This window comes from Sinocyclocheilus rhinocerous, unplaced genomic scaffold, assembly GCF_001515625.1.
Source record: "Sinocyclocheilus rhinocerous isolate Xijiao unplaced genomic scaffold, SAMN03320098_v1.1 scaffold148, whole genome shotgun sequence".
Classification (NCBI taxonomy): Eukaryota; Metazoa; Chordata; class Actinopteri; order Cypriniformes; family Cyprinidae; genus Sinocyclocheilus; species Sinocyclocheilus rhinocerous.
In genome coordinates, this window is record NW_015653472.1 from 807429 (window position 1) to 834227 (window position 26799).

At 36.7% G+C, this 26799-nt stretch overlaps 1 protein-coding gene across 1 annotated transcript in view; it reads left to right on the forward strand.

Moving 5' to 3' along the window:
* Positions 1-8510: 8510 nt before the first annotated feature.
* LOC107716114 (agrin-like) overlaps positions 8511-26799 on the forward strand; it is a 296454-nt gene continuing 278165 nt past the window's right edge. Inside the window, 2 exon segments of the mRNA XM_016522443.1 lie at positions 8511-8962; positions 10197-10458. Of these exon segments, the coding sequence (XP_016377929.1) occupies positions 8762-8962; positions 10197-10458 (463 nt within the window). The 5' untranslated portion in view covers positions 8511-8761.

A 26799-nucleotide genomic window follows, 5' to 3' on the forward strand; every position in this document is an offset into this window, starting at 1 on the left:
GGAAGACAGGAGCTGGCCTTATCTTATCACTAATGAAGACAGTCTCTAAAAGAGCAGCACTGATAACCTACAGCATTGACACTGGCCAAACTCACTGTCAAAACCAGCTGAATCATCCAAAGTGACTCCAAGATCCTTCCCACAGCAAATCATAGTTTATGCCTTGTCTCTGTTCCCATACAGCACTATTTGTAATTGTTGAGTCAGTCTATCAGAGTGCACATCATGATTTACAATATTACACTGTATATTAAGCACAACTTTTGTCATAGTAAAAGGAATAGAGATTTTTCCCTGAGTCAATGTATCAGAGTTTATATGTGCATGTTTTCTTAGTGGTTTGCAGAAAGTACAAGGACATGTAGACATGATTTAGAGCTCAGATCAGTTTTATGGGGCTATTTATTAACGGAGTGTTCAAGCCGGCAGAACGCATGCACTCAATTAGGAAATGAGTCCGCTGGGGCCACTCCACTCTCTCACACCACTGTAAATTAGCTCTAATCAAAACGTCTCCCCCCGCTGATAGTACGCTGAAAAATGGTGCCCTTTAAGAAACATAGAAGCATAAGCACAGCAGGTTTTCAGAAACGAATGCAATATGAGGATGAGCAGTTTTTTTCCATTGAGGAATAAGGCACGTCTCTCAGTCTATTGATGTGTTTTGTTCAACTTTAGCCCTTCTCAATACATATTTTTCAAACTTTCACTTATTTAATGTGCCTACTAACAGCATCCAACAATGTAAACACATCTTTAAAATGAGATTTTATTTGAACACATCTTTAAAATGAGATTTTGTCTGAAGTTTAATTTCCATTTCATAACTAGCATTTAATGTATTCTAAATACACTAAACAAAATTATAAACGCAACACTTTTGTTTTTGCCCCCATTTTTCATGAGCTGAACTCAAAGATCTAAGACTTTTTCTATGTACACAAAAGGCCTGTTTCTCTCAAATATTGTTCACAAATCTGTCTAAATCTGTGTTAGTGAGCACTTCTCCTTTGCCAAGATAATCCATCCACCTCACAGGTGAGGCATATCAAGATGGGGCAAAAACAAAAGTATTGCGTTTATAATTTTGTTCAGTATACAATTAAATAGCATTTTTGTAAAATTTGACATTACATGTTTGATTGGATGTAAAATTCAAATATTCTGTTCATATAAAGATATTTACTTTGATTTATCTTTTTCATATTTCATCTCAGCTCCTCTTCATTACCAATTTTCGTTGTTGTTGTTGTAAAAATGGCTAAAAATTATTTCCACAAAAATAAGTATTTAAATGGTCTAATTCAAATGATTAATTTACAGTTTGATTAGAAAATCATAGTTCTTAAAAGTAATTCATAGTTTTGAGAAATTATTCATATTTTAAGACTGAAAGTATCAAGTATGGGTTATTATTAATATTATTAATTAGAAACTATTAATTTTTAATTTATACTATTATTATTAATTAGAAACTATACATTTTTAATTCATAATATTATTATTAATTAGAAACTATTAATTTTTAATTCAGAATTAGCCAGGTTTTCAAGGCAATTTCGATGTGACCTGCATGTAATGAAAAGGAAAATAGAAAATCTCTTTAAAATAATGCCTGGGACATAAAATTGCCCAATGTCTATGAAACAGCCTCATACAGAAATAACAAATACAAAAAATCCATCATTCTGCTTTTTGCCACTTTAAAATCTCCAACAGACAATCATTAAACACATGCGGGAAACAAAAACACCAATTACTACAAATGACGATGCACACATATCCTTTAACAAACAATGTACATTACACCTACACCAGAAGCATAGCAAATATTTTACACAGCTTAATGAACATTTTACCAGCAAAGAACACATTTTTAAGAATGCTTTTTGTTCAAGACCAGTGGTTCTTAATCCTGGTCCAGGGGACCCCTGCTCTTCACATTTTATGTCTCTCTGTGTTAAACAAGGTCCCCAGGACCAGGATTAAGATCCACTGCTCAAGACCAGTGGTTCGTGCTAGTTTGTTCGGCCTGCCCCCTATAGCAACCACACAAATCAGTATAATGTCCAGTCCTCACAGTAGATGTGTAATAACTATGCTCCTGTGCACAGATTATCTTTTCTTGTTAATCAAATAGTTTTGATTAACGACGCATTATCAACAACCCAACGCTAACAGAAGAAATCAAAACACCAGTATAAATTAATGAATGAATGGATGGAGAGCCCCATTCCATTAACATCTACTCATCTAGACAAACTCCACAATCAACTTCAAATCCATTTGACAATATTGTGCAGTCACTCACTTGTTTCTCAGTTTCTTTAGATTTCACCTGTTAAATAGCGTTAATCTCAGTGATACTGAAAGATGACTGGCTTGAACATTCATACATATCCATTCCAGTTGGTCAGTTCAGTAATGAGGGGCATCTTTATGTGGTCAATCACCTCTGGCTTTACTTCACCTGCACTGAAAAAAATGATACTTTGGACCAAACTAAAAAAATTACTGTAATTTGTTACAGCTAAATTTATTAGTTTTTCTCAAACTATATTTTTGATTTGGTTGAAACTTTAAATTTTAATTTAATATCAATCAAAATAGTTCTTCTGCCCAAGATAAAAAAATTACATTGAAACAAAGTTAAAATATTGCTTTTTATGGAGACCAAATCATTATTTTTTACTTTGGTACAACTTAAAATGTTTACTTTGGAAAAACGTACTTTTTACCATAACATCCAAGTATAATTTTTACTTTGGACTAAACTAAATAAATTGCTGTAATTGTGTTACAAGCAATTTTATTACATTTACTCAAGTTGAATTTCTGATTCAGTACAAACTATATTTTTAATAACACCTAAATCTATTTATTTTCTTTAGTCACAAGAAAACTTTACTTAAATGTAGGTCAATATATATTTTTTAACAAAACAGGTTTAAACCAGAAACCATGATTTTCACTTAGTCCAATGTAAAAATGCACTTTAAATGAACAACATAGTAGTTTTACTTTTTTCAGTGTGTGATCAAAAAGCCTGCTCTACCTCGTATGAAAGAGAAAATACAGAATATCTTTATACATTGTACGCATCTGAATTGTACCATTTGATTAAATAACCGTTGACTTGATCACCTTTTAGTTGTTATAGTAGTCAGGTGGCAAGTGCAGCAATTCACAACACGTGACTGCATCAGAAAAACTGATTATCTGTTACACTTACGATCCGGTCATAACCCCATGGAATGCCCAGCATTGTGGAAAATGCGTTCAGCAATGCACGTGAAATTACTGTTTCACAATAGTTAGTGAAATAAATCGGTGAGATGTTTTTATTATTATTTTAGTGATCCGTTTTTGTCATAATAATATTTTTTACACTGTTTGGTTTCCAGTAATATTAATCATGCATTATTATCATTGTAGTAATATCTAAACATCCTTGAAGTCTATTTTGAAATTGCTTAAGTTTATACTTAAAACAATTAAAAAATAATTTGGCTGTGTAATGAGAACAATGAACTTAATTCAAGGTTTACTACATTGCTTGTCAAGCAGATTTGTTGTATTTAAGGATGTTTAGATATTTTCAGTCTAAACACGACAATGATGCTGATTAATAAAATGTTTTTAGCAGTATTCTCATTTCATGTTCCCATAATTTGGAAATATCATGTTTCTGGATGGCAATATGCATATGGAAATTGTATACGGATAAGTTTATGCATATGATGAAGAGCTCTTATTCCAGGGAGGGAACTGGGTATGTTGTGACGTACATGATGTTTTCAGTAATTTAAATGTATATAAATTTTATATGTGAGGTTCCGGGTCTGTTCAAAATCTCAGCCATGAATGAACTATAGTGGAGAACTGTATTGAAGATCTCTTTATGTGCACATATATTATGGAGAGTGATACCAGTCAGTGTGTTTATTTTGTGATACTTGGGTGAAGCTTGACACTTTACAAGTAGTTGTTACAAGGTTAAGTGTATGGCAATATATCAAGGTTGTGTTGAAGTAATGCAGGAGTGTGTACATGAGGGTGTTAAAATGTATAGGTGTAATGGAGTCTGAAACATGTTGGGAATGTCATACCACCATACTACTCATACTATTTCTGCAGTATATAGTATGTATACAATACACACTATGCAAATTTTCTGTATTGCACAGAATGCAAATATTCTGCATGCATGAAATACCTGGATGACCTACAGTACTTGGCAAAATCATCAGTATACAACAGAGCACAGCATATTATAGAACAGTAAGCCATACTATTTTCTTCTTAAAGAATACTAGGGAATGCAGTAGTGTGCTAGTACTTAATTGCCTTATTGACTTGACTTGTTTTGTGCAGACCACATGGCCAGTCTGGTCCAAACGCCCTACAGACCACAATGCATCCAGATGGCCTGTGTTTGTCCGTTTGTTTAGCGCCCTGAGAGACCACAGGAAATACTGCATCTCTAGTCAAACCAATCAAATGTAGAAGACCTGAGCTGGGCTTTTTGTTTTTCGATACACTGAAAGGGAGAAATTCCTGCCAAGCAAACAGTCTTACACCAGATGTGAGAAACCGCTTTCTGTTTAGACGTGACACCTCCACGCACAACAACATCTTGCCATAAGCTGCCATCGTTGTTTGTTTGCTCTGTTCCCTCTTGGTGTTTGGCCTGCAGTACTTGGCTCCGTTTGAGACAATGAAGGATTGAAACACAGCTATTTTTTCCCAATGATCTGTGGCTTCATTTATCAAAATAAAGTGGTCAACTTTGGCCCATGCTTTGATTCACATTGTGTTGCTGAAGGCTGGAATACAACTTTTGGCCATATTTACAGTCAGGAACTAGTTGCAAAAAATCAAAGTCAGTCTCTAAATATTGGGCAGAGAGAGTTGACAGATTTTACAGTCTTTTAAGGTTCTTCACACTAAGAAAAAATGGTACTTTTAAGAACTATTCACTGAAAGGTTCTTTGAGGAACCAAAAATGGTTCTTCTGTGGCATCACTGAAAAAAAAAACTGTAAAAAAAACAATTGTGAATATTCATGCAAGTTTGCATATGCCGTTTGTTCAGTGCAGCAGTGGCATAGTCCCATTGGCGGGCATATTGCTGTGATACAAATGTCACACGTCTTCTTAGTGAGCTGTTGACTGGCATTATCACGGTGTTGGCACTGCGGGGTTGTTTTTCTGTGGCACGTCAAAGAGATTCTGGGTCACCAGCAGGAAAAGCTTGTCAGAATGGTCAAAATATCATATTTCACTTTCAGATGACAGACAGTGTGTTGCTGAGATGTTTGGAGAGAACTGAAGGATTAAAATTAAAAATAAGGATGTGATTTTATTGTCTGTACGATGCAGTTGCGTGCAGAGAGAAGAATCAGAGACCACACATGGGAGCAATCATATGCTTGGCCAAACTCTTTATGGTTTACGTTAGTGTTCACAAAAATACACAATGTTTGTAATACTTAGGAGGTGAAAGTAAAGAGCAGCATTAAAATAGAAGCCACAAAGCTTTTAAAAATCCCTAAATTAAATAAATAGACATCTGACATACATTAATGCAGGTGCAATACACACCCCTAGGAACAAACAGTAGCACTGTTAGAAATAAGACTGAAGAAAGGTGCATCTTTTATTTTTACATTAAATATATCAAATGATCAGAGAAAAAAATATAGAAAAATATATAGTATTTTAGAAGATATTTAATTACTTCTCTAAATGTATAGACAATGTATTTATCTTGTTGCTTTTTAAACCATTTAGTCCATTTATTGTACTTTACTAACATGTTTTATTTCATTCTTCTTTGCTATATAAGCACTAAAGTGCTTCAGCAATATTAATCCTCCACAGTCATGTTAATAAGTCATGAATTATTATGCTTTTTATTGCAAAAACAAAGGCAAAACAGAAAGCCCTTTTGAATTACCCTGTTTATGCATGTATGTTTTATAAGAACTGTTTGAATGAAGAGGCCTGGTTTGAATAAAATGAGTTTCCATTCCAATGTCATAGTCCATAGTCCAAACGCTGCAGCTGTACATGATTCAGCAAGATCTACTGCATCTCCAGCATCACAAGCCACGAACTGTTTTCATTATTTGCACATTAACCAACATTACAATCAATCATCACTCTGTGAATAAAGTAAAAATCCCCCATCATAGCGTATAGCGAGAGGTGGGAATGCCACCAGGGAGTTTAGGAAGCAAAATCCAGCTAATAAATGACTAAAGGGAATATCGCTAAACTGAATTTAAAACAACAATTGCATCCGTCAAGCCGATTATGCTTTGACTGACATGGTGCTGAAGAAAATTACTCCTCTGTGTGAGCTTGTTAATACTTGTATTTTTTTTTGTTCGTTTTTTTCAAAACCTTTTGTGGTGACATATTTGTGGGCAGGAGCGAGCTGTTGTTGTGATGTTAAAAGCTCTCAAGCTGAGACAGAGATGCTGATGGTTTATGTTACCTGAATTTCAACAGTGCTGTCTGCAGCTTACGGTGGTGCGAGTCTTTTGCTTTCACATCAATCCACAGGCAGTATTACTCTCTTCACATTATGAAGTGCAGCAATAGTTTTCCAGAAATGCTGAACTCCTACGCTTCTTTCAAAGTAGACGGAGTAATTTCACTGGGGTGATATTTCAGTTTGAATGATATTTCTCAAATGAGCTTGACTGTAATGGGCTTTATGTGGGCTGACTTCATTATGTTACAGAAAAGTGAACGAGAGAGTGAGTGGATGGGTATATAGGACTCCAGTCTAAACTGAATAGGATGAGATTTGTTTTATTGGTTGTATAAAAACTCACAGCCACCTAAAAAATATTGTTCACTCAAAAATGAAAATTTGCTGAAAAGTTACACATCCTCGGGCCATCCAAGTTGTAAATGAGTTTTTCTTCATCAACTTCATCAGAAATTTAGCATTACATCACTTGCTCACCAATGGATCCTATGCAGTGAATGGGTGCCGTCAGAATGACAGTTCAAACAGCTGATAAAAACATCACAATAATCAAATTCATCATTAAGATGTTTTTAACTTCAAACTATTGCTTCTGTCTTAATATGTGTCCTCTGTTCATAATATTGCTTTCTCCAATGAAAAAGCCACCTAATCTTAGTACCATGCAACTGTTTAAGCATGGAAGAAAAGTGGTTATACATCAGCTTGGAGAGCCTGTGAAGTTGATTACATTAATAATGTATTTAAATGTCAAAGTTACCTATATAAAAATGTCCTTCACAGAGCAGCTGTGCCAATAACAAAACCATTTCTCAAATCACAAACCTGTATTTTGAATAATCTTTTAAAACCTATTGGTACTGTGGTATAAGAATTAAGGGCCAGGACATGGTGCCATTAAAATGAGAATATTCCTACAAATATATCAGTGGAACCACAGATTCCACGCCCTGTCATTTTTCCAGGAATAGATGGACGGGTAGTGAAATTACAGCTTTTGAAAGGGTGGAAATTTATGCACTGTCAGTTTAGAACTGGGAGCGACAGTAAGGGTTTTATCGGTTGTGTGTGTCAGAATGATGTTCATATTAGTAACACCGTTACTCATCGCCCTCTCTAGATGTTAAGATGAGAGTGAAGTTGGTACAACTATTTGTGTTAAGTTTAAATGTTTTTGTTTATTTGGTTATGCTATACTTTACAGTGCATTTTGCAGCATACTGTAATTGCATGAGTAAGTACCAAGTAATTTTAATGAACAAGCTGAGCTTAATATGTAATTATTGGCTGCTTGTAATTGCACAGTTCTTATTACAGCACTTGAAAGGAGAACCCACTTAACCTAGAATGCTGGCCACATTTGACCTCATAATGCATATTTAAATTTTTATTACAACAAAATCTGCATATATATATAAAAAGCACATGTAAAGTAAAGTAAAAGACAAGTAAAAAGATAGCAATGAAATAAAATAAAAAAAAACTGAAATGTTTACATACATTAATACATTTAACAGCTTTCTTGATTAGCAGATTATAGATTTTAGGTATTGCTGAACTTCAGATTTCAGAAATAGAAATAGTAGTTTATAATCACCATACTTGCATTTCTGTATACTAAATTTTATTTATACTTGAATTTATTTTCGTGAAATTACCTTAAATTAATATTAACCCGAAAATTCAGTCTTGATTTACTCATAAGCCTAGTAAAAATCCAACCAATAGTTCTAAAATGCTAATACTTTTTCGGGTTGTAGGACTACTAATTAAACTTCTCTATATGTTCAAATGAGTTTAAATGAAAAGATCACTGTTAGTTGAAAGTTTTCTGTTCACTCCATCTGTAATCCTCTGGACCGGTTCATTTGTCCGAATTGGCGCAATCTCTCCAAGGGGTGGCGTTTTACACCCGCTTCTCTCCAGTGCGCTTGAAATCACCCCCTCCGTCGCTCTTATCAGCAATTCAGATTGCATGCAAATGCCCTGTGAAAGGAGCGTCATTCTGAAAGGACAGCGAGTGCGTGCGCGAGGGGGGTGAGCAGAGGCATTCCTCGTTCCTCTCTCTATTCTTCTCTGTCTGCCGGCTGATGCTCGCGCGTTCACTCAGCGCAGATATGAGCGCAGATCGCAGTGAAGTTTGAAGAACGCAGAGAGCAGCGCGCGGTCGGATTAGTATTTCCATCAAACTTGCTGCAGAACTCGTCCGGCGTTTGCATTGAGAGGTCTTTACTTTCTCTTTTAACCGTTTGGTTTGACCATGGGCTCTTTTTGCAGAAAGGCGTTTTATTGGCCCGTTTGGTCATTTGCTGTTGTTTTTGTGCTGTTGAGTACGCGTTGTCATGGAAGTTGTTCAGAAAAGGAGCTGGAAAAACGAGAAGAAGAGGCGAATATAGTTTTAACCGGGACTGTAGAGGAGATCTTGAACATGGATCCAGTGCACAACACTTATTCCTGCAAGGTAAGACTTTGCGCACCAGACATTCTTCAAATGCATCAAAGTGAAAGTGAAAAGGTAAATGTGTACTTCATAACACATCGTATCAAACGTCTAAGCTTATTTTTTAATACCTGTGGCTACTCTGCAACTGTGTTGCAATCTATATCACCTGTTAGACATGTAGACACAAAGCTACCAGTCCAATATTTGAGTTGTCCTGGTCTGAAACTCGCAGCATATAATGGGAACATGTTAAAATGCTGTCTAAATGGGCACTTCACTAGGTTTTGAGCCTAATAAATCATGAACACCCCGGGGTTTCAACCACTCTTTGCAATATCAAATTGCATACAACTATAAATAAAAGGGATTTTAAAAAACTCTTCCTAATCGGTTTTTCTAACGTGTGGACATTGGTTCTGCTCAGTTGATGAAAAATGTCAACCTCCTCAGTCCCACTTTGATCCACTTGTAATTTGAGCTTTCATACACCAGGAACCTGAACCTCAGCCTTTGCAGTGACTTGATGTCCTTTCAGGTTCTATTAGTGCTTCGGGTTCAGTTATCTTCAATTATCATGTAATCATGGGCTTACTTTGTTAGATGTAACTGAATGCGGTCACATATATCAAAGTCTTGCAGAAACTAATCAGTAGGACATCAAAAATGTGAAAAGAAGAATAATCTGAAATTGCAGCTCTTCCCACCATCATTGCATTGTGTTATAGAAGAGATATGACACTGCAAAGCTTATACGTTAAAGTTAAAATTTCTGAGACATATAGCGAAAAATGCTTTCTTTTTGCAGTTTTATAACTGCAAAACTGCATAACAGTTTGAATGAAAAGTTTATTTGAAAAATAATTTTTTTTTTTTAGAATTTGCATTTAATAGCTCAGCCACAATTTTGTGTGAAACCTGATGATCATGTTATCCATCACTGAACATCTGACCACCAGGAGTTCACATGGTCACGCTTTGGATGTGACCTATGAATAGTGCAGAATTTGATATTTCTTATTCATTTCACATTGTAACTTATTGTTTTAAGTATTTTAAAATCCTATTTTTAATGTGGTCTCACACTTTTTGGACCACCACTGTGTTATATATATGAATCAGAAATGCAGAGTTAGACTGCAGAGTCTTATGCAACTGGCAGTACGTGGCCGCTATGGAATGTGCAAGAAAGTGACCTTGATCTGCTGGAAAATGGTGTTTTCTTAATCTCATGTTGTCTTTCCCCTGTCTGAAGGTCAGGGTATGGCGTTACCTAAAAGGCAAGATCATGGTGAACGGAGAGGTGCTGCTGGACGGAGGAAACAAGGTGATGATCGGCGGTTTCGGAGACCCCCATATTTGCGATAATCAGGTGGCCACCGGAGATACGCGCATTTTCTTTGTCAACCTGTCTCCTCACTTCATGTGGCCGAGCCACAAGAACGAACTGATGCTCAACTCAAGCCTGATGAGGATTACTCTCCGCAACTTGGAGGAGGTGGAGCACTGCGTTGAAGGTAAGAAACACTTTCCTGACTCAGCATAAAGCTGTAATTCACATCTTCTGGCCGTGTAGAGATTTGAGAGTTCGAAAGCTCCCGTGGTGGTGACGGTGGTCCTGATTGCAAAAGCAGGTGGTGTTTTCTGCTCTAACTGCATCTTTATTCTACCTAATGAAGCGACTCGCATTTTGTGACATTACATTAACCACTTACATTATATTAATACAGCAGTCATGGTGTTCTAAATGAAACTTTACCCATTTTTTTTTTCTCTCAACTTTTTTTGATAGCCGGCAACACTTATTGAATTTTTGGGCCCCGGGCCTTAAACACAAAGCATATCATGTGCGCCGTCACTAGTAATCAGCCACTGACAGTCAGTGCTCTCGAAGGAGGGTGTGTCTGTTCGCTAACTGAGCACCTCCAGGGCCTTTGACTAACCTGAGTTAAAGTCCAAACCTCTACCTTTCCTTGAGGGAAATCATTTATAGAGTTAGAGTGGAGATACTAAAACATAACCGCAGAGCTTCAAGCTATGGGGCCCTCGCAAGGGTCCCTGTATCTGTGTTAGGATGGCATTCACTGCTTATTTCCACCTTCTCAAAGCCAGACTGTCAGAAGAAAGTTTGGCTCTGTGGGAAAGAACAGTTGAATGAATAAGGCCAGACTGATGTCCAAACTTCTGTGTCTTTTCAAAGTGCTTTTTGGTTTATTAATGTAAATTTGAAATAGTGGTTGTCCTTGGCGAATGGCAAGTTCCTTTTTCCATTTTGTAAATCAGCAGTGCTTGTAGATTAATCTTGTTTAGTGTTCCACAATGCTGGCAACCGTACAAGCAGAGAATATACACATTAGTCTGGAATGCAACAGAGCATTTGAAGCTAACATCACTCTTATAGGTCCAATCGATTCTGTAAATCGGCACTCTGCATCCTCTCTGTTTGGCAGGTTGTATTGTCTAGACTTTTGAATATGAACATCAAGTCTGGTCCAGTTTTCAGCTTTTTCTGGAAGAGATAGCTTGATAGACTTTTAAAGTATCCCTATTATGCTATTTGAAAGGTTTATAAATTGGTTTTGGGAGTCCCCAACAAGAGGTTTTCATGCATGCAAAGTCAAAAACATGTTTATTTTCTTATAATATGCATTTAATTTTACCTTATTTCTCAACGACTCTCGAACAAATCATTTGAAGATTCATCTTTCCAAACCCCACCTTTGCGTGAAGCTACTCTGCTCTGATTGGTCAGATGACCCAGTCTGTTGTGATTGGTCTACTGCATAAAGCACATGTTCGGAAACGGAACGCCCATCACCGTTACTGGATTTCGGTTATCAATAATACATCCTATTATAATAATCATAGTTCTCCACTCTGTCCTAAAAATAAAGAATCAGAGGGGAAAAAGTTGTTTTACACTTATGTTAGTGAACCGGACCCACAGCTTGGTAGTAAAGACCCAAACAATAACGGTATATGTGTTACCCAAACACAGACATGGAGTACTGATAAATCACTGCAGTTTGTAAACCAAAGTATTGCTCCATCCTTTATCATGACTCCAAGTAATAAGAACGACAGACATTCTGACTGTCAGAAGAAAGTTTGGCTCTGTGGGAAAGAACAGTTGAATGAATAAGGCCAGACTGATGTCCAAACTTCTGTGTCTTTTCAAAGTGCTTTTTGGTTTATTAATGTAAATTTGAAATAGTGGTTGTCCTTGGCGAATGGCAAGTTCCTTTTTCCATTTTGTAAATCAGCAGTGCTTGTAGATTAATCTTGTTTAGTGTTCCACAATGCTGGCAACCGTACAAGCAGAGAATATACACATTAGTCTGGAATGCAACAGAGCATTTGAAGCTAACATCACTCTTATAGGTCCAATCGATTCTGTAAATCGGCACTCTGCATCCTCTCTGTTTGGCAGGTTGTATTGTCTAGACTTTTGAATATGAACATCAAGTCTGGTCCAGTTTTCAGCTTTTTCTGGAAGAGATAGCTTGATAGACTTTTAAAGTATCCCTATTATGCTATTTGAAAGGTTTATAAATTGGTTTTGGGAGTCCCCAACAAGAGGTTTTCATGCATGCAAAGTCAAAAACATGTTTATTTTCTTATAATATGCATTTAATTTTACCTTATTTCTCAACGACTCTCGAACAAATCATTTGAAGATTCATCTTTCCAAACCCCACCTTTGCGTGAAGCTACTCTGCTCTGATTGGTCAGATGACCCAGTCTGTTGTGATTGGTCTACTGCATAAAGCACATGTTCGGAAACGGAACGCCCATCACCGTTACTGGATTTCGGTTATCAATAATACATCCTATTATAATAATCATAGTTCTCCACTCTGTCCTAAAAATAAAGAATCAGAGGGGAAAAAGTTGTTTTACACTTATGTTAGTGAACCGGACCCACAGCTTGGTAGTAAAGACCCAAACAATAACGGTATATGTGTTACCCAAACACAGACATGGAGTACTGATAAATCACTGCAGTTTGTAAACCAAAGTATTGCTCCATCCTTTATCATGACTCCAAGTAATAAGAACGACAGACATTCTATATTATATTATATATAGGGGCTCTTTAAAAGTTTGAAACCATGTTTTTATGTGTCATTTAGGGGCAAGTACATCTGAAGTGGTTAACATTTATTGAAATAACAGCATTCGATTCAGTTTACTTCCTGGTTATTGTTAATGCACAATTCTGCACCTCCATTGAAAGTCCATTCCACCAAAACTTTGAGGCTTTAAAAAGCTCATAGACATAGACATTTAATTTTGATTTAATTTAGGCTTTTATTTATGTGGAAATTGACCAACTCATACATAGAGCACATCAAATATGGTCAACGGAAGCACAAACGTGTTTGCTTGACGTGTGAGAATCAGTGAAATCTGTTCTTGCGTGAACCTTTGTTCTTGCATAGCAACAGATACGGTTGAGCTTCTGTTTCTGAAAGAATTCGTATTTTTGGGTGAGCAATGCCTTTAAGTAAGCCAAACAAGCACAAAACGTCCCTTTTCTTCTCCTTTTTTTCTTAGTTCTCTGGTTTTTAGTGCTGAGCTTTTTGGCACAAGCCACTGCTGAGGGGAGCCTGTCTTTTTTGAGGCTGCTTGCTAAAATCTTAAAAGGTTTGATGAAGGGGCAATTTAGGAGAGTTCCGTATTTTGCATTCGCACATGGCGGGCAAAGTGTAAGGCCACTGAAAATAAATGCTGCTCTGGCTAATGAGAGGCCATGTGCTTCATATAACAAATGTGATTCTTTTTATATTGTAATAGGATTGGATCTCGTTTTGCACACAAGATGCTCAAATATATGCTATACATAGCAAACAGCTGTGCTCAGAATGGCCAACAGTTTGGTTTAACACGCAGCTTGCAAATTCTAATTCTGAGTCTATAAACAGAGACTGTGTTCAAAACATTCAGAAACACTGGTTCTGACCTTGCATTTGACATGGTTAGACAAGTATACTATAAACCAAGCCTTCAATACAAAGTTCTGCCCTGCAGGCTGAGTGACTTGGAATAGTGTCTAATGGTGTTCGTTTTGTGTTGGCTAAACTGATTTGGGAATTTGATGTTATCCATACATTATTTAATAAAGCATGACCTTTTAGTGAAGTTTATTTTTCCTTTCCTTTGTCACTGCTTTGTAACTTTGTTTTAGACCTTAAAAGAGAGTGTGGGGTGGAAAGAACAAGATCGTACCTGCCAGCCTGTTGAGTGTATCCTCTCCTCTCTCCTCACCTCTGACAGGTTACATGGCACTGAGAATGAAGAGATTCCTAGCTGAAGTTTAGAATACTGCCGTCAAAGCCAAAGTTGTATTAAGGGGGGAAAAAGCGTTGTTGATAATGACAGGATTGGGAGGGTGAAATGTGATAACGAGAGCGCAACAAGAGATTCTTGATACAAGTGTAGACTGGAACGCTTATAGGAGAGGCCTAGAGGCGTTGAGTTCTCACTCCCGCCCCGTTTGCTCTCTGCTGAAACAGACCAATTGGGTTCTTACATAAAAAAGCACTTGGGTTAATGCGTTCATCTGGCAAAAATACACCAAATGCATCTGTGGAACTTCAAATGAGATGTTTAGAAGAATGTCTGAGCTGCTGATAGTTTTGTGAAGCTTTTTTGTCCTTTTGGAGCTTGATGGGCCCTGGTCCCCATCCATTTTTATTGCATTGACTTCTATTTATATGGAAAAAAATAGTCATACAGGTTTGGAATGACATGAAGATGAGTAAATGGTTTTATTGAGTGAACTAATCTTTTAAATCCTGTTTTATTCCACAGCTGGAATTGTGCGTCACAAGTCCAGTGGTTGAATCTGGAAATCTGCAAACAGAGTACTCAGAGAGATTTTGCCGTTGTTTGTTCAATCAACAAATCAAATGTTCTCCTTTCTCTGAAGTTGGCATGTGCGAACATGCCACTTTCCAGTGTTTCTGTGACTTTGCTTGCATATATGGATGCTAATTCATTAAATGCCAAACTGCACAATAGTGGAAGCTTGCGTTGTGCTTGAAGATAATCGTTTAAACCAAAGTGGACTTGTTTCAAACCGTTGTGATCCCTTGCATTTCTGATCTCTGAATAGAGTGAATTAAGCAAGACGAAAAAAGAACAGCTAGAAAGCATAGGAAAGTTGGAAAGAAAAAAAAAATATGTTATGGCTTCATGTGTTAAGTATTGCAGCAGCTTTTGAACTTGAGGAAGAAGTGATGAAACTTAAGCAAAGAGAATGAAAGCATGAAGAAGCATGATTTATAGTAGCAATGAGAAGTCAGATTACTTTTGGTGAATCTGTTCATTGCAGTGAACCTGTTCTAAAAATCCGAATCACTGATCCATTTGAGGTATCTCTCAAAAGTATTTCCAGAAGTCGTTAAATTAATAATTGTGAAGGCTTAAGATGTTGAGCTTATCATTATTGATATACCAAAAACATACCCACCCTTACAGATCAGACGAGATCATTAAAAAATTGGTTCAAAAGAATGATTAATTTGTGAATAGGTTATCATTTATGATTATGTGTTAGAATCTTGTACCTGCTGTAATTTTTATTATTGTTTTTTTTTTCAGATCAACATTGAATGGACAAATAAATCCTTCCCGATTTTCCTTCAATATGTACATTTATATGCACTCATTTTCGGAAATTTCAATTAATGCTATCCAGTATAAGATTCTGAAAGTTTACAAGCTTCATTTTTTCCTGTTGATTTAATTATTTCAATCCTATCTAAATTATATTTGGATCAAACTCAGTTGGATCGTTTTTACATAAGGGTTTTTCAGACTGATTATAAACTATTTTTTGGGTGCATTATGTAGCTAAAGAACAGCAGCAATGTAGATTTTCATTTTTTTTAACTTCTCCTCTGATCTGTCCCTCAGTTTTCTGCCTGTCATGAGGGCACCCTGGTTCAAGGGACCCAGTTCAAGTTGAGCTTTAGCCTGAGGACAGAGAGTCCAGTGCTGGTGGTCTGTCATGATAATGAGTCCAGTCTAACTCTCTGGCTTGAGTGTGTGTGTGTGTGGCAGGTTTGGGAATGAGAATAGCAGGTCTTTGGGCACACTTCTCTTTTATTCCGGCTGTTTGTGTAAGGAGGCACTCAGCCCCGAGCAGGTAATGATTAATAGATCTAGCATAATTGAGGTGAAGGACTTCCTCCACCCCTTGTTAATGGTCTTAGGATGAGAATAATTGGAGAAGGGCCCTCTCAGAAAGGGGCTTTATTTTAAAAAATCACCCCTTTGTTATTTCAGGCTGATCTCCCTGAGCCAGACTTTAGCCCAGGGATTTCCAAATGTGTTTTATGAGATTTGGGAGCCCAGCCATCGGTGAATGGAGCTGAAAGCCTGTCGGCACCATAACACGAGTATCGAGGGGCTGAATGATCTATAGGAAATGGCTGTGATGCGTCACTGAATGGTTATTTGCAAATGAGCGATTCTAGGTGCACGTGTAGGTGACTAGTCTGAACAGGAAGCGGATTAAGGTTTGTAGATGCCATAATTAGTATCTCATTTTTCACTCAGGTTATTTAGTCTGTGATTATAGCTTTGAAGTTTTCTTAAATGTATAAGAGAACTTTGGTCTCCATTGAAGGCTTGATGGGATGTATAGGCTCATCACTTTAGTTCACCTGCCTGGGCAGAAGCACTTCTTTGTCTGCGTATTCATGGGAAGGTGTTTTCCAGCATGTTGTGTTGCTGGGACTTTTCTCTGTGGAACATGATTAGAAAACGGATTGACTGAGAGGCTAGAGAAACTGAGAAACTGCGAAAAGATAACTGAAGTAAGAAGGAGGGACAGAAGGCTGAGAATTATACCTGTTAGAGTTTCCCAAGTTATTACATTTTAAGATTTTAATTAAACCCTGAAACCTCCACACTTGCTCGGAATACTAATTAAGCTTTGGGAATGAGATAGCTGTGAAACAAAGGGATAAGAGTGTTTTGCAGCCCTCTGCTCACCTCTCTTTTCACTTTATATTCTCCTCCTTCCTGTAGAAAGGACGAGAGTTTGTCTTGGCAAGAGTTCGAGTCTGTGTCTGGTTTAATCTCTTCAACAGATATCATTGTTTAAGCAACACATCTCGACAGTCTTAAAGTCAGATTGATTTCATTACGCAGAGTTCAAAAATGTGAGGAATTCATTGTTAGATTTGTTGGATTTAAGGAAATAGAGTCAGAGTGGGGCAACTGCATTTTTATTGACCGTTAAGTAATATTTTTGCCATATCATCTCTACAGGGATGCAGTGAATGCTTGATATAGTGCACAGATAAACAGTTGTTGAACTGATGCTGATGTCATCACAACAAAATGTTTTTTTTTTTTATTAATAAAAAACATTTACTTAAATTTATAGTAATTATTTAAAAAGTGCTGTCGAACGATTAATCGCGATTAATCACATCCAAAATAAAAGTTTTTGTTTACATAATATATGTGTGTGTACTGTGTATTTTATTATGTATATATAAATACACACACATACAGTATATATTTTGAAAATATTTTCTTGTATTTACATATATTTATATTCAGATAATTTATATTGTATATAAATATATTTAATATATAAACATAACATATTCTTCTTAAATATATACATGCATGTGTGTGTATTTATATATACATAATAAATATACACAGTACACACATATATTATGTAAACAAAAACTTTTATTTTGGATGTGATTAATTAATCGTTTGACAGCACTATAATTTTTTCTTTTTTTTTTGAGGAAATAATCTTCAAAGCATTTTGCATATGCCCTTTTTGCAGTTTGTCCATGTTTTACTTTGTTGGGGCCTCAAATTAAAAATCTTTCTTCATTTAAATTATTTAATTTTGAGTCTATGCACCTTAAACATTGGTGCCATTGTTTGCTCGTATTCTAATTTTTTTTTTTTACCTGAAATCTCGGTTTTGGATTACAAAAAAGTTAATTAAAACTGAAATACCAGTAATGTCAGTTGTTTGGCATCTACTCATCCATCACTAAACAAAATGTAAAGAGGCTGTACCTGTTTCTTCTGTCCTGTGCGGCAGAGGTTTGTTAGTACTTTTTAGAAACATGGTTGAGTGCTTCCTGTGAGAAGGAAACACTCAGTTGGTCACCATGTTCTCAGCAGTTAGATGGGCAATAGACTGGAAAACCCCTCGCATTCCATACACAATGGGTCGAATGGATAGGGAGACTTCACATGTTATGGATTCCTTGAGATCTGTGGCAATGTTTCAGACTGGTCTAAATGTGAAGCGATAGACAGCTGCTGCGGTTAATGCGGCTAATCCACCACCATTCAGCCAGCGATTCATCTGGCACCGACCAGTAAGACGTGTTATCATTTCTAGTCACGTTTGGTCATTGTGCATTGTTTTAATTCACGCTTTTTTGTTGTTGTTATGCTTGTTTGCATTGATCGTTCTATATGACCGTGTTGTAGTAAAATCTCAAGAGACTAAAGAAAGTTTCATCACCTTATTTCAGGCATTAGCACAGGTTAAAATAAATTTAAGGGATCATTTTTTAAAAGGCTCTAGCAAGTGCTGAGGCTGAGGAAAACTTAAATTCCTTTTTCATTAGACACTGGAACCTGCTACAGACTATGATTCCCATTTAAGCTTGACTTTAATGTCAGGGTCCAGTGAAAATGAGTTCTGCGCTGACGGTGTGAAAAGCGCATTGCTAATTGAATGGTCATGGTGTTAAACTTTTGGAAGAAAAAAAAGCTTTCCAATAGGTAGTTGAAAGCAGGGCTGTCATGGATGAGACAGTTGCTTGAACCAGACATTGTCTCGCTGAAATTATTTTCTATAGCACGTTGATGGGAAAATTAAGATTTTTGAAAAGAAAACATTGTTTTGCAACACCCTGGTCATTTCTCAAACTCAACATATTTTTAAATTAAACAAGTAAAAAACAGCCAAAAGAATTTGAGCAAATGGTTATTTCAGTTTTCAGTGTTTTGAGGACATCTCTGATGGAAAATCCACTTAAAAGTGGTAGCTGGTTTCTTGTTGGCCTTAGATGGTGCTAGCTGATCATCAGCTGGTTCAAACTGGATATAACCATTTTAGACTAGCTATTAACAAGTTTGGACCAGACTTGACCAGCTGTCTATTGTTACCTGATCCAAACTGCTCTCTAGATGTTCTTGGACCACCATGTTCCAAAATCTAGCTTGACTCCTTCAAGATGGTAGCTGGTTTGTTGCTTATTCAAGATGTTCTACCATTCTGGCCCAGCTAGGGAATCCAGTTTAAGCTGGATTTTACGTCAAAATTTGAAACTAAAGAAAAACTACAGCACACAGGAGTCAGGACAACCACCTGTCCAGCTAAATGGTGGTCAAGAGTTCACTCAGGGCTATACCATCCACTTTTACAGTTTGTTTGCTGAGTGAAGTAGCCCATGACGGAGGGGGTTCGGTGTTGTTTCGTTTTGTTTGCCCCTGCTGGAATGTCAGTGGTTGTAAGGTGAAAGCATAAAGAGCACACAAAAGCCCAAATAACACATGCTAATGGAGTGTGTGCAATGTGTGCCTTCCTTGAAAAGGAAGAATCCATTCATATGGGCCAGCATCAGCATGAAACTGTCCTGCACTGACCTGGAATTGATAAATCATTAAACTGGACCTGCATTGCTGGTTTTCTGTCCTTCTAAGTGTACTCGAAAGGTCACGGAGGAACCTGCACTGCTTATATCCACAGCTGATCCTCCCACATGCCCCCCTACAGTTCTAATATCAATTTAGCCTTTCTGGTTTTTGTTGTGTCCTATTAGCTGGCTTCAAGCTATCCCAGACGTGGCTATCACAGGATGTTAATGTTTTTTGTTTGCCATCGCATGGTCATTTCCATGAGAATGTTGGGATACAACCCTTTCCTGTTCTCTTTTACCTCCTCTTCGTCATTCTCGTCTAGGTTGTTTCCTGCTGGTAGCATCTTGTTCTATTTTCAGCTCATTTGGTTCTCATAATGGGTTCATCTCATCATCTGGCCGACATCAGGGCCGATATGTTTGACCATTAAAGATAAATGTTTAATGCGTGTGAAACGTATAGCTCTGGAAAGTGAGGTAATGTGCTCCTATAGCTTTCCCACAGTCCTCCGTATTACAGAGCCCTGTTGAGCTTACCTGTAATTACACTGGAATCTGGCCTGTAAAGCTGCCAGTGTAATGACCACCAGGTGCAGACCCGAGACCTGCTGCTGAGGTGCAGCAGACCCCACCTAATTCTCTACTCAAACATGTACTTATTAAACCCAACATGGAGTATGACAGGGAGTAGGTCTGTGTACACACCTTGTAATCTAATATCTCCTCCAAACATTTTGGTTTTTATGTGGGTCAATTGACTTTTATTTATGTATTTGTCTGGATCTTTTTTTTCCAAGTGTTTTTAAATTCATGCATAGAATAACATTCATATATCTGCTATGTCGTTTATGTTTTCAATTTCTAAAATAGTCATAATGTCAAGGTGATGCAGCAATTATGAGATCATAATAAAGAAAAGAAAACATAATCTGGCATGATCTTTTATTAGTATTATTTCTTAGAAAAAAATAAATTTAACAAAAAGCTTTGCTGCCTATTACTATTTGAATAGTGTTTATGAATTATAATAATTCATATAATGCTATAATGAACAACAACAAAAAAATTAAACAGCCTGTTTTCAACATTGCTAATAATAAGAAATGTTCTTATGCATCAAATCAGCATATTAGAATGATTTCTGAAGGATCATATGACACTGACGCCTGCCGAAAATTCAGCTTTGCCATCATAGAAACAAATTATGTTTTAAAAATATTAAAATTGTAATAATATTTCATAGTATAGTTTTTACTGTATATTTGATTAAATAAATGCAGTCTTGGTGAGCACAAAATGCTTCTTTCAAAAACATTAAAAAATCTTACCGACCCCAAACTTTTGAATGGTAAATTTATATTTAAAAACTTTTTTTATTTATTCAATATTTATGATCACATGCATTAAAGGTTTATGTTGTTTATAAATACTTGATGATTGCACCACATGACATTTTAGAGCCATTAAATGTAAACTTTTTTTGAAATCGGTTTTCATAAGCATAATCGATGCAACTTAAATACAAATTTGTAAGAACTTTGCACATGTTAAACTCTTTTATTTTTTAAAATCACTTTATTCGTCATTGATCTCTGTGTATTTTTACCATAAATTTAGCCATTTTGACTGACCATATGGGAAAATCTGCAGGCTCCAGGTCTCTTTGATGTTAAGCAGTGTGCCACCCTGTTTCAGCAGTCTGGTCATCTTTGCTCTGCTAAAGGCCTCTTAAGTCAAGATATCTGTCTGGCTCAAATGAAGTCGGCTGGTAATCCTGTTGTTTTAGCTAACAGTGGCAAGGAAGTGCTGGCTTTCAGAGGCAAACAGAGATATCTGACACAGGGCATCTCGGTTACGCACACACACAACTGCTAGCAGATATTTAAGACTTTGACACACCGTTTTAGGGACGTTCATGTCCACATCTCTCTCTTCCTCACTGTCCTTCTGGCTTTCCCTCTTGCTTTCTCACACACACATGCCCATGAGAATGGCAGCCTGCTGTGCAGAGCTGTCAGTATCTGTAAACCAGTGGCCATGTGGAAGGAAAGGGCCTCTTTACTGCTCTGTCATTATGGAGCTGAGCATGCTGGAATGCTGCACGCTTAAAGTAAGCAATTCTCGTAAAGAAGTTTTGGCCTTTGAAGTAAATAATTTGCTTATTGTTTCTGGGCTTGTAACACCCTTGTTCATAGTTTGCAGCTCGGCAATTATAAATGGCTGGGTTTTGGGAAGTGTCAGTCACACACTGAGGAAATGGTGCTTAGGAAATGTGGTTTGACTTTTTTAGGCTACATGTTCCCATGTTTTATTGTGAATGATTCATCTGTGGAAAATAATGATGTACACAAAAGTAAAATAATGTGTATTCATAATGTTTCATCAATTTAATTCCTTGCATTTTCCCTTTTGTCTGATGTCCCAAATTTGTATTTTTCAACCCTTCAGCCACCTTTTATATTAAGCAGGGGTCTTCAACAGAGGTTCCCCACCCCCCTAAGGGGTCCACAGTGGTACTGCAGGGGGTCTGCCAATTATCTAAAATGTATTATTATTTTTTTTTAAAGAAAGAAAATACGCATTAACAAAAAATATAACTTGAACCATAGATAAAATTAAGAAACTTAAGTTTGGCTAAATGTTTCATTGTCCCTCCTGTTAAAACTTTTAAAGTAAAATTTAATGGATTCAATTACTTTCATGGATTACTTGTTTGTTTATTTATTTATTACTTAATTTTTATTTATTTCATTTAATATTTATTATTGTTATTATTATTATTATTATTATTATGTTTTTAATATTTTGGCTGCAGCACTTTAGCCTGTTTTACAGTAAAGTTCCTCTTAGAAAAAAGTTTTAAATTAAATATTAATACATGAATAAACAAATGAATAAATATATAATTAATTTATTTACATAAATTTATCTGCTTTAAAATATAATTCAGACAGATGTCTTTGGCTGTTGCTTTATGACTCGAATTGTAGTTCTAGTTTAGTTTCTAAATAAAATAATTCCACAAGAGTGCAGAGGTCTCGAGAAGCATTTGCACTGCGTATGGCTGTTAAAACCAATACTTAAATGACCCTAAAAAATCCACCTGACTGGCTCCAGTTTTTCCGTTAACAGCCTAAATTTTCCAGCTTTTCTTAGACCAGTTAGTCTAGGAATGATCCTATTGAACAGATGCAGTTTCTTAGCAATGGTTGTTCCAAGTAGCACATTCTCCTTTTCAAACCGTATTAGCCCAGTTTAGATTGCTACGGCAGAAAGAATATAGGATAAAGAGTGGGAAGGAGGAAGGAGGAGGATGGGAAAAGAGGATAAAGGGTAAGGGGACAGAGAAACTGGAGCAAGGGAACGGGGCCAGCTCTTCTGCTGTGGTTTTTAGGCTCATATAATGCATGCTGGGATGAAGTCATGGTGAGAGCAGCCAGAGACTTCTGCTCTGCTCTCCACCGCTAGTGTTTTCTCTCCCTGTCTCTCTCACACACACCATCTGGCCAGCTGGAAGGAAGTGGTTTCTACAGGTGGGATATTCCTTTATCTTTCGTTTGCACTCTTCTTTTCCCTCGAGAGAGAGAAGGGTGGCCCTCAGACTCTCTGTGTTTGTATGTACACACTAACCACACACAGACAGAAACGGCACGCACACACGCACTGACACATTTATTTATTATTTTAAGCCCAGACGTTGATGGGCTAGAACAATGGCTCTGATTGTCTTTCCTGAAATGAGTGTCTTCACGTCAGATTCAATCAGATTAAATGCTTATCGGTTTGAACTATCTGGAACGTGAAAGTGAAGTGTCAGAGGTCTACCCTGAGGGAATAGCTCTAAAAACATACCAGCAGAAGTCAACCTGCAGAGGCTCATAAACCAGTGATTCACTGCCTAATGCAGTGGTTGAGATTTTAAAGGGATAGTTCAACCAAAAAATAGCATTCTGTCATCATTTACTCACCTTCATATTATCCCTAATCCATTACTATTAAGAATTTCCTGGTTGCTTTTTTCCATGCAATTATAAAATTGAGACTTCAAGCTTTCAAGCTTCACATATTATGCAGGCACTGTCTCAGTCTTATTTCCAGAATGAAGCTTTTTGGTTTCTCTGGGGTGCTTTAAGCATAATGGGATTAAGGATCAATTCTCATATTCTTTCATGAAGCAAATGCATGAATCAGAATTTAATAGTACAGAAAGATGAAACCAACTGGAATGAGAAAAGTGAGATGAAGAAGATAAAGCGAGTTCCCTTTCAGTCAGTCACGTTCGACGTTACGTCAGTCGTGACTGACGAATTGGGATCTCGCCCGAGAGCCCAATCACAGATCCCAGTTCGTCAGTCACGACTGACGTAACGTCTCCGTTCCCTCCTTCAGGGAACGAGGGTTACACAAGTAACCTAGACGTTACTGGCTGACTCACATGTTGAAAGGTTTGAGTCATTTCATTAACTTCAAGGGGTGAAATGTGTTAAAAAAACGACATTTGACAATATGCAATTTGGAGTATGTTAAAATATGACTCATATAAATAAATAGGATGTTTCATATATCGCATTTTTGAATATTTCTAATTTTACATGAAGCTTAGAGGCCATGCCTGATAAGAAAGCATGAAACAAGCTATGAAACAAGCTGTTAAGTGGGATTTTGTGAAGTGTTTGGTAAGTGGAGGTCCAACTGGAATGTCTTTGGAATTCTCCTACATCCCCTCTGGGCTTTAGGTGAGGTGGATAGAGACTAGTCCAGACCAATGCTATCTGTTACATCAGCGTTTTTGTGTGGCTACGTGCGTGTTAAGGACGCTGAAGTGTTTTCTGAGAGTTTTTAACCTGTGGCTGGAGTACACTTCAGATCCAGGACAAGTGAGGGAATGCTTCCATTCTTTAATGTTTATTTCCCAAAGTAGCAGCCCACCTGAGAGAGCGGGGAAGTTTGCTCTTGCCCTGGTCTGACTACCTTTTTCAGTCATTCAGTTCAATTTTTTTTTACAATTTTAACATCTTTGCGTCATTATTTTATATGTTATGTTATGTTGTTATTTTGGTCCAGTCATACCTTGCAAGTCAATGGTATTCATTCATTCATTCATTCATTCAACTTAACAAGCCTCATGATTTAAGGCATGATGATTTATGCTATATTTTTATTCATTTATAAAAACCATATCAGCTGATATTACATTTAGATTACTTTTGCTTAGTTATTCTTTAAAAAACGGATAATTTAATAACACTTTTAAATTTAATCTTTAGCATAATCAATATCCATCCTTGTATACTGTATATTATAATTTAGTCATGCCGAAATTTGCTTGTAGCATTTAAAATGACAGATTTTAGTTTTTAATTGATGTAGTCAAAATACTGTACACTTCTGAATTTTTAATATTGGTGCATCACTAGTTAGGAGTTTGTATTCATACTTGGACTTCTGAGGAATTTTAGCACCTCATGAATTGCTGTGTGGTTTGTGTTTTCTCTCATTTTACCTCTGTCCCTCATTCCCTCTTTGGCTTTTTTGTTCTCGGGGTGGCAGAAGGAATGTGCTGGGTTCATGGTTTCAATGTGAGATGGATGACCAGGCTGAGGGACTACAGGCTGACCTTATGGGGGAGGGGTGTGAGGAACTGGCAGATAATCCATAAAAAAAGTCAAATTGGTTCCCAGAACCTAGCTCTCAGAAGTTTGGAAATTATGCCGCAGTGTGCCAGCTTACATTCTTCATCACCTGTTTCATAAAGAGTGACCTTTTGAAGATTACTTGTTTTGTACTACAGACTAGGGCTGGGCGATATGGCCAAAAAATATCACAATGCAATTTTTCATATCAGTCTATATAAATTTCAAATCTTTATTTCTCTCAAGTTTAAAGGCAGATTTTTGCTCCTAAGTGAAAGTTGTAGAAACCATACCGTTAATTGTGGTTTTAAACTACTTTTTATGGTCAGAACATGAGAATTATTTACACTTTTCCAGTAATTGTTCCTTAACAAAATAAATGTCTTAATAGAAAAATTAATTTCTTAGTTTCTGCATGTTCTTATGAGTGATATATAAATCATGAAACAAGTTTGTGTTGCCTGACTTTGATGACACTTATCTTCAGCACTTTGCAGTGCAGGCTGCAATATTAATAATATAAATGTTTTTGTCTCTTATAAATGCACATTTGACAGTAGCTTGAGTTGACAGTAGAAGTAGCTTGAGTTAGAATGCAAATGTAACTTTATGTTCATTATCAAAAACAGTAACATCTGTAAAAATATTAACAACCTCATTTTTATATGGTGAAATTTAATTATTCTGACTGTTTGAGTTCTATTAATCATTGGTCTTCCATAGCAGCATACATTTAGATCATGATTACTACAGTTAAAACCAAACATATATTATTATTTTATTATTTTATATTTTATTATAATTGCACAAACGCTATAGCTTAATCACAAAAAATACTCTAATTATATTCCATTACTCCTTTAATACATGTCTACTACATTAATAATATATTAAAATTCGATATGAATATCCCACATTTCTGCCACAATACTATGGTGCAGTTAGGGTTACTACAGTAAATTCATGATAAATGATGGCGATTTGTAGATTGATAAGCCTTCTGATTGTATCCTGTTTGTCAGCGCTGTTTCATCTGACTTTAAACTAGTTTAAATCACCGAATCATTTATGTTCTTGGCTGAATTCAAGCGCTTCACACTGGATCTCACAGCGCTGTTTAGTGGTCGTGTGATCAGCGAGTAAACGCATCTGCTCTAGTGAGCTCGTGCTGCGTTATGCTGCAGTTTGAAGTTTGAGCCGATTGGATAAATGGTCCGTGTGGCGCGCTAAGTGTGTTTGTTGACGAACGTTTTATAAACAAGGGCCAGTTCGACGCACATCGTTTGATACTGAAAGATGGAACGGTCCCAGCTATAAAAGATCCCGGTCATGATTCAGAACTGCAGACGATAAGTGAAATGGCATCAAATGTCTGTTTTGTTGGCATCATAGACTGTATAAAAACAGGTTGGCATTCGGCGCCCAAGTGCTCGTCACTCTTTAGCTCCGCCCACGGTGCGCCTCCAGGAGCTCTGCTTTTTCCGAAAAGAATCGTAAAGCTGTATCTTTCTTTTTTAAATATGATAAAACTAAAGACTTTTTGGAGCTATGAAGGATGCAGTACTACTCTATAGGTACTCAA